Source organism: Arachis ipaensis, chromosome B06 (assembly GCF_000816755.2).
Source record: "Arachis ipaensis cultivar K30076 chromosome B06, Araip1.1, whole genome shotgun sequence".
In the NCBI taxonomy this organism is placed as follows: domain Eukaryota; kingdom Viridiplantae; phylum Streptophyta; class Magnoliopsida; order Fabales; family Fabaceae; genus Arachis; species Arachis ipaensis.
In genome coordinates, this window is record NC_029790.2 from 12,733,944 (window position 1) to 12,742,465 (window position 8,522).

The 8,522-nt window shown below is 35.0% G+C and overlaps 2 protein-coding genes and 2 long non-coding RNA genes across 6 annotated transcripts; 1 reads left to right on the forward strand and 3 right to left on the reverse strand.

Moving 5' to 3' along the window:
* LOC107645918 (26S protease regulatory subunit 6A homolog) lies at positions 501-4,379 on the reverse strand (the record flags this gene model as incomplete). The annotated part of the gene is given in 10 exon segments (XM_016350071.2): positions 501-888; positions 1,073-1,213; positions 1,552-1,671; positions 2,583-2,670; positions 2,774-2,892; positions 3,110-3,301; positions 3,378-3,569; positions 3,732-3,839; positions 3,944-4,060; positions 4,141-4,379. Coding segments are annotated over 10 exon segments (1,272 nt in total). The 3' UTR covers positions 501-810.
* LOC110263169 lies at positions 1,678-2,556 on the forward strand. The gene is made up of 2 exons (XR_002348326.1): positions 1,678-1,816; positions 2,250-2,556. It is a non-coding gene; the product is annotated as an uncharacterized LOC110263169 (long non-coding RNA).
* Positions 1,737-2,256, reverse strand: LOC110263170. Its single transcript, XR_002348327.1, has 2 exons — positions 2,027-2,256; positions 1,737-1,910 (listed from the first exon to the last, which is right to left on the reverse strand). It is a non-coding gene; the product is annotated as an uncharacterized LOC110263170 (long non-coding RNA).
* Positions 5,303-8,262, reverse strand: LOC107645917 (heparan-alpha-glucosaminide N-acetyltransferase). Of its 3 annotated transcripts, none has more exons than XM_016350068.2 (13): positions 7,946-8,262; positions 7,702-7,839; positions 7,531-7,612; positions 7,261-7,337; positions 7,054-7,175; positions 6,858-6,975; positions 6,656-6,772; positions 6,448-6,539; positions 6,307-6,373; positions 6,124-6,205; positions 5,946-6,037; positions 5,714-5,857; positions 5,303-5,620 (listed from the first exon to the last, which is right to left on the reverse strand). In XM_016350068.2, the coding sequence occupies exons 1-13, from the start codon at positions 8,072-8,074 to the stop codon at positions 5,474-5,476; spliced, it is 1,407 nt and encodes a 468-aa protein (XP_016205554.1). In that variant the 5' UTR covers positions 8,075-8,262; the 3' UTR covers positions 5,303-5,473. The 3 variants fall into 3 exon arrangements, with proteins under 3 accessions (XP_016205554.1, XP_016205555.1, XP_016205556.1); XM_016350069.2 differs by having other exon boundaries at positions 7,702-7,847; positions 7,946-8,087; XM_016350070.2 differs by having other exon boundaries at positions 7,702-7,858; positions 7,946-8,082.

The following is an 8,522-nucleotide window of genomic DNA, read 5'->3' on the forward strand; positions in this document are numbered from 1 at the left end:
TAATATAATAATAAAACTTTTAATTTTTTTTTTATATATTCAATACATTAAAAATGTAAACAATTATCTTTTTAAAAAACTTTTATTAAAATACTTTTTATGATCTTTTAAAACGTGCTCTAAAAGGATATGGTCAATATTAATTAACATATGTTCCTTTAATAAGAAAAACAAATCTATAATGTATAAAATAAGTGTAATGTGTCGAAAGAATAATTAATATTTTCAAACCCCAAAACACATTCTATAAAACGAAAGAGGAGAAATCTCACATTGTAGCTTTTGATACAGTAAGAGCTACATTACGTAGGTAGTTTGTAAAAGGAAGAGAGATAGGATCATGAAATATTACAAGTAATTGCGAGTGAAAATTTTGTGTGAACAATTGTTATGACCCTTTACAAGTCCTATGCAATGATTTCATGCTGGCTTTGCGTCTGTAGATTATAGACTACTTAGAGTGCTCCTAGTCTTGACCTAACCAAAACTAACTAAATTAATTGTACAAGTAAACAAAGGTTAGGTTATTATGTTCAGATTTTGTTCTCAGCCTCGTCAATCGTCATAGATCAACCCACATAAACCAGTCTCACGACAATAATTAATGATCGTACAGAACCTGGCAGCCTTGTAACGTGAATAATTTACCAAATAGAAAGCAGATGAAATGTTTATCTTTACATGCAGGAATCTGAGCAAGCTATATGTTACATAACATGATCCGAGGAAAAAACAGACAATAGCAAAAGTATTGACTTTCCATTGCCTTGAGTACCTCTCAGATTTCTGCACTTGACACCTCAATCCAGCTTAAGCATAATAATTTAAGCTGGCTTTCTTCTTTGCTTGAACCTGAATGATACCTTCGTTAAAGTCCTCATGGTTCACCTGCAGTTGTACAAAATGCAGATTTATATTTATATTTCAAATTATAACTTGGGCTTTTGCATTGAATTAAACCAAAAAATTACAAACATCATTGCTAAAACAACAATCTAGGGCTAGCTAAAAACTGTTGCATAAGTTGTCAAAGAAAGCGTAGTCATGATGTGATTTTTCAAGTTATGCATACCTCAGTTGCATCCCGTCGTAGGGCCAACATGCCAGCCTCAACACAGACAGCTTTAAGTTGTGCTCCATTGAAATCATCTGTAGACCTAGCTAATTCTTCAAAGTTGACATCTGGGTGAACATTCATCTTCCGAGAATGGATCTATCATGTTAAGTGTGTTAGAAGTAAAGAGAGTATTTTATAATATCTCTATCATATCTTAATATATCAATGTCTCATATGATTAGTTTTGGCATTAGTGATTGTACATGATTCTTTTCTTATCTACCCTAGGGTTTCACTAATATTATTATAAATAGAGGCTATTTGTCCTCTCTTGTGTGACACCATAACATAATCATCAGTGTTTTCATATTATTCACTGTATTTCTATTTTCTCTTCTTCCTTACCTACCTAAAACCCACAAGCTCAGCATCAGCAGTAAGTCAGGGTAAAAGAAAACAAGATAAAGACAGCATGTAGCTTAAAGATACCTAACCTGCAGAATTCGGGCTCTTGCTTCTTCAGTTGGGTGTGGGAACTCAATTTTTCGGTCCAATCTACCAGAACGCATAAGAGCAGGATCAAGAATATCTGCACGGTTTGTTGCGGCAATGACCTGCATTGACGAGAATAAATGAATATGTCATTTCAAATGCCTAAGTCCTAACTCCTAACTGAACAAAAAATGAAATATATTTGAAATGTTACCCTTCAAAGAGTATTGTGCCAACTTCTAAGTAACCGCTAATTGAGTTTGTTAAGTATCTAAGGAAAGTGGGAAACCACACCTTAAAAGCTAGCTGATAAGAGGGAAGAACCACTCTCCTTATATACAACATCAAGCATCCCATACTACTTGATGTGGGACTTTGAGCACCCCATAATACCCAAGTTCCTAACAATACACAGCCCCTGGAGAGCCGACGTCCACAGCGGCTTCCCTCTATCAACACTGACCCAACGGTAACCACTTTACCTTAATCTAGCTTATAGGTAGCCCTTTCCATGGCGCTAATAACCACGCTCTGATACCATTGTTAAGTATCTAAAGAAAGTGGGAAACCATACCTTAAAAGCTAGCTAATAAGGGGGAAGAACCACTCTCCTTATATACAACAACATCAAGCATCCCATACTACTCGATGTGGGACTTTGAGCACTCCATAATACCCAAGTCCCTAACAGAGTTGTTAGTTGTTAGTTGTTACACTTACAAAATTATAAATAAGTAATGTGACTAACAGCCCCAGAAGGGTTTTAAGGAGATATATTAGAATAAGGGATTGAGAAAGCTTTTATGGAAAATAAAATATACAACATTTAAGTTTCCAATGCATTTGTTATGCATTCATTCGAACAAAAAAAATTTAAAAACTTCTACTATCGGTAACCTTAACCTTTTGGGTACATATTAGCTAAACCCTTAAAGTATTCTTACCCAAAGACAGCAAACATCTTTCGATATTTCTGCTTATCACATCAATAAAAAAAAAAAAAACCCATAGACAACAATAATAGAAGAGATACCTTAATCCGGTCATCACTACTAAAACCATCCAGCTGATTCAGCAACTCTAACATTGTTCGTTGTACCTCCCTGTCTCCACTTACTTCACTGCATTTGGCCACCCAGTACACCATAAGCTCATAACATTCCTGAACCATTATAATTGAAACAGGAACTACATACACTGAATTAAATCCCTGCCTACTCATACCTATCAAAACGCTTGGTTCCAATTGCATCAATTTCATCTATGAATATAATGCATGGAGACTTCTCTTTTGCAAGCTGAAAGGCATCACGGACAAGTTTTGCTCCATCTCCTATGAACATCTATAAAATTCTAGCTAAAATCATTTTTCCAATCCACCCAAGAAGATGAAAATAGAAACAGAAGGAAGTAATGCAGTTGTACAGGAAGTATAAGAATAACTAATATCATCTAATAACAAACAATCAATACAAAATTATACTATTCATTTATAAAAAGAAGGGAAAAAAAGGTAATAAACAGCCAAATTATCAAGCATAGTAAAAGGAAGAATCATACTTGCACAAGTTGTGGACCTGCCAACTTCAGGAAAGTGGCATTTGTTTGTGCTGCACAAGCACGGGCCATTAAAGTTTTCCCAGTTCCTGGAGGTCCATATAAGAGAACTCCCTTTGGTGGACGAACTCCCAATTTCTGGAACCGCTCCTTGTGGGTCATTGGCAAAACAATGGCTTCAACTAGTTCTTGGATCTGTAGCCAAAGACCAAGTTATTTAACAGAGGGATCCTTTGAAGGCTCCGATAAATTGTTAGTAACTAAAGCTTACCTGCTTCTCCAATCCACCAATGTCATTGTAGTCCTCTGTTGGCTTTTCATCAACTTCCATAGCCTTAACTCGAGAATCATACTCAGAAGGCAGGGTATCCAAAATTAAGTAACTATCTTTGTTAACACCAACCAGATCACCAGGTTTTAGCTTTTCAGGGTCAACAAGACCAACAACAGGTAGAAAGATAGTCTGTAGTGAAAAGAAAACATAACTGAACAAGGGTTACACCAAAGGCTTTCCATATAAATAAAAATCAGTCTCATCGATATTTGAACACCAGAAGCAGATGGAAATCTTTATATAGAAACATATCTTGCTCTCTAAGAGAAGTGAAATTATAAGGTTTTTAACCTGTCGAGTAGACGTCTTTAGCACAACACATTTTCCTTTCCTTTGGGAGTCAAGATCAATATTGGCACCATCTTCTTCTGCCTCATCTTCTGGGTTCATTTCAAGTATCTGGAAATTAAAAAAAAAAAAATCAAGTCAGAGAAGTGTAGAGTGTGGAACATTATAGATACAAATGTTTGCAATGAAATTGAAGGTGAGAATAGTTGAGAAACCTCGACAATGTTGCCAACGAGGTAGGGCAACTGTTTATTGAGCTTAATCTTCTCCTGGTTTTCTTTGATCTTCTCCTTGTAAGATTCCAATTCGAGATTCGTCCTCTGCAGCTCTTCCTGCAGGATTGATTTGAATTGAATGAAACCCTAGGGTGCGTAGCGCTAAGATGAATGAATGATTGAAGGGGAAAAAAAACCTTGAGAATGCGAATTTCATTGTCGAGAAGACGAGAAGCTCTGACGATGTCATCGGTGGTCATGTTGGCCAGCTGATCATCTTCCAAGTTGGTATCCTCTACCATGGCGCTCGCCATCCCTATCAACGAAGAATGCTACTATGCTCTCACAATTCAGGATTCCTTGTTCAAGAGGCAAGCTCAAATTTCAGTTTTTCACTTTCCTTTTTATTTGGCCGTACAACACACTCACACACACACTAACACATGCCTCAGCCACAGGTTTTCACTTTCCTCCTCCACTCTCTTGCTCTCTCCATTTTTTATGGGTCAACTCTCTCGGTACTTAAGACGATCACTGGGCCGAATCTTAATCTTTTCAAAATAAAAAATCAGCCCAGGTCCAAAAAAAAGAAAACCCTAAAATTAGCCCTTTGAGGTTGGCTCAAATAGAGAAGGTATAGGATGTGGATTTGGACTAGACAAAAATATATGAGAGAAGAATCATTCAAGAGTAGGAGATCACATTTTACTTTCTAAACTCTCTAAAGTGAAAATTCAAAATTTAGAGGATCCAAATTCATAGGATATTACTGTCCAAAAACAAAAAGGTATAGGATGTTAATTTTCATAGGATCTACTTAGCATACGTTCTAGTCAATTTGGATTCGTCTAATGGTAATTTATTAGTTCGCTTAATCAAGTATTGAGAGTTCGAATTTCGTCTTGTGTATACCGATTAGCCAATGACAAACCCTTAAATAGAATTCGAATGCATAGTAAATTAGTATTTGGATTGCCAAACTAAGAAGTGCCGTAAAAAATAAAAAAGTTAATATTCTAAGGGCACAAATTAAAGTTACTAATTAAAAAGGTTTTTATAAAAAAAATAAAATAAAATTTAGAGTTACTAACATGTGCCCTAATTTTAATTAATTTTGCTCCTTTTTTTTTTGGTGACTGTTCCTTTTTCTTTTAAAATGAATGTTTTCTCCTCACATTTATTAAAATTTGACTTCAATTTTCAAACACCTCACTCATCTCTCTGATGGCTTCCAATAAAATCGTCATCTGCTTTGAATATTTTATTTTACTTTCAAATGTATTTTCTTATTGAGATTTTGGTTTTTTTTTTTTTTTAAATATGCTTTTGGATGTTCTAATAATATAAGTCAAAAAATGAATGCGAAAAAGTCAGTTGATATTAGTTATAAAATAGTTGGTTCCTTTTTCTAGGAATACCATTGATTTTTTTTTTTTTTACTAAAGGATTCCAACATTGAACTTAGTAACAAACAAGATGATATATAAAGTCACAAGAGATGGTTATTACTCTAATTACAATTCAAATTAATTAAAGCTTCCAATATATGCCGAATAGGTGCAAGATGCCTGCGACAACGGCCCAGAATAGGATCTCAGCAAATATTACATAAAGCAGAATCCCAACTTTGGTTGAATGCCACACCTTGATGAACACATGCTTTTGGATCCAATATACCTGTCTCCACAAAAACCAAATCAAACACAGGGACATGGTGCCACATAATATAATATCTATTCATAATTGAATTCAAACAAGAAAGAACAATACCAGTGTATTATGAGGGTGATCATAATACCATCCATTGATGAATCCTGCAAAGATGCCCTCAGCTGCCATAACGTACACAAACATGGCATTCATGCCAATCCATTTCAAAGGCATGAACCATAGTTTCAAGCCCCAAATATCAACCTGCAATGCAATAATCCAATGTACAAGATAATATCTATCACTATCATGATACAATGGCAACTAGAACTTTCATAGTATATAATAATACCATTGTATAGAAGGCTGAAAATATTAATGCTGCTGCTCCAGATGTTACACAAACATAGCTTAGTGTATACAATTGCTTATTCAGAGGAATGGCTGCAGCGCACCAAGAAGTAACATCTGAGTGGTTACAATACATAGTAAAGATATTCCAGCTGAACACTTGGTTAATTAGAGTTCACCATGAGTGAAGTGAAGAATAAGTCCTGAAGCAAGAAGAGATAAACCCAAGAGAATCCAGTGCTTCAGTCTTGAAAGATGATCCTATGGTAAAAATTACATAACTGAAAGAGTAAGCACAAGTTGAAGAGATGTGAAAAATCAAAGATTATTAGATAATTGCTTTGATTCAAAGGCTTCATCACCTGCATGTGTATGAGTACATGTCCAAAATGCAATCCAATGATTGTGGACAGAATAGCTGATATTGAGCTGCAATTGCGTATCATAATTATATTACATGTCATCAAAACTCAAATTATGTAAAGACATTTTTAATTACAGACCTTAGAATTCCTTCTGGCTCAAAAGGAGCATAACACCATGAGGGAGCGTTTTTCCTAAATGGCCCTTCGAAAGGTGATTTCTCGGTGCAAGCCTGAGGAAAAGGCAGTAAGTCATTGGAAGTTTGAAACTCTCATTTGCAAAGTTTGTTTTTCAAATTTGTAGTAGAAACAAGAAGTGTCTGGTTTAAAAATTAGAGTTGCAACACACTTGTGATCTCTTCCAAGCTGGATGCTTATACATGTGGTTGATTCCAAGCACCTCTCTGTCTATGTATCCCACAGCATTACAAGGGGGATCTAATTTCCCTCTGACTCCACATTTCACCTAAATTTGAAATAGGAAGTGAGCAAAAAAATTTTATTAAAGATTGGAGTATCATAGAATCAGAGGCATGCAATTGGAAGCTTACAGTAAAAGTTGTTCCATTATATATGCTATCTGGATTATGGACAGTGAAACTCCAATCTGGAACATAAATTCCATAAAGTAAAGCCAAATAAATGGTAAGTATACATGCAGCCACCACCCTGAAATTTTAATAAATAAAATGTTCAAAAGCATTTCATATTGGTAATCAACCATAACAAATAATGTCAAAGACTAACCAATGCCAATAGTATGATTTGAATATTGAAAGGTGGGAGGGTGCCAGTTCTGGATCTCTAGCTTGTGCACTTCTTGAAAATATCTCCACCATTGCTACAACCAAATATGCTAGCGCAATTCTCTAACAGAAGTATTAATTATACTCAATTGTATTATCTATATTATATATTATGCTCTATGAAAAGCAGAAAAATTATTACACTCACCTGAAGAATGCCACACCACCTTATTCGTTTCATGTCAACTCCATATGTTAGTTCGTCGGGAGCATGTGAGAAACCACCTTCATCATAGAGGTCCATCATCAAAATAAACCATTAAGATGTGTCTTATCAAGAGAGGAATTGCTCATATGAAAAATAACTTTCACATTGTCAATATTGATGAGTGAAGCTTATGAAATTGTTCAATCATGTTTTTATCAGACATAGACAAAAAGAGTATTGCAAATTCATTGTGTCAAGAGAAAATCTAACCTTGTAAGAGGAGACCCCAGAATATGAGTTTGATTGTTCTAACTATGACCTTTTTCACAGCTACAAGTTTATTTGGTATTCTCTGAACATAAAAAAAATGAAGCATTGACAATTAAAGAAGGCATAGATGTAAAGTACACGAGTACTTGTTAGCCATCAGATTTGTCTAACCTTGAGAGCAATTGGAATGGCCATGCCAACAATGAACAAAAAGAAAGGCATGACAAAATCGGCAAGATTGCAACCATTCCATGGCGCGTGACCAATCATCGGCCATTGTCCTCCAGCATCATCAACTAACACCATTAACTGCATCACTTATTAATTACTGTAACATTAATGAGCTAATCAAATCGTACTTCTCTATTGTGAACTTAGCTAATTAACGGAGAGAGAGAAGAAACAAGTTAGTTACCGCAACAGTGAGACCTCGGAAGATGTCTAGCGACGCAACGCGCTTTGTCTTTGGCGGTTTCTTGTCGGAATCATCAGACGGTACTGCTTCCGAAACATTGAGTCTATGGTCGCCTTTGATTTCCGCCATTATAGAATAGCTGAGATTCTTGTATAACTCCAACTACTTTACGTGCTCTCGCTGCACTGAAATAATTGAACTCCCAGGTAATAGAGTAAAGCCTGAATGAATGATTGGTTTTATTATTTGATTATAATAAGATTATTGTGAGTTGCTTATTCGCTTGGAATATCTATCCTGATCTTTGTGAATAGAGAAAAGTCCATGTCAGTCCAAGCCACTTTGTACTTATGTTTGTTCTTGTCCTTTCTAAATAATAGATAATTCAGCAAATGGTAGTAAAATACAAATGTCAGAATTTATTCGCATTCCTTGGATCGTTTTCGTTATATAAGTAACAGAGAGCACTGCAGGAAAAAAATTGTGTATTCAAACTGCATAAGAATGATATAATATATAAAATTATTTATAAGTATTAAAAAAATTTAAATAATAAAAATAAAATATTTTATAATAA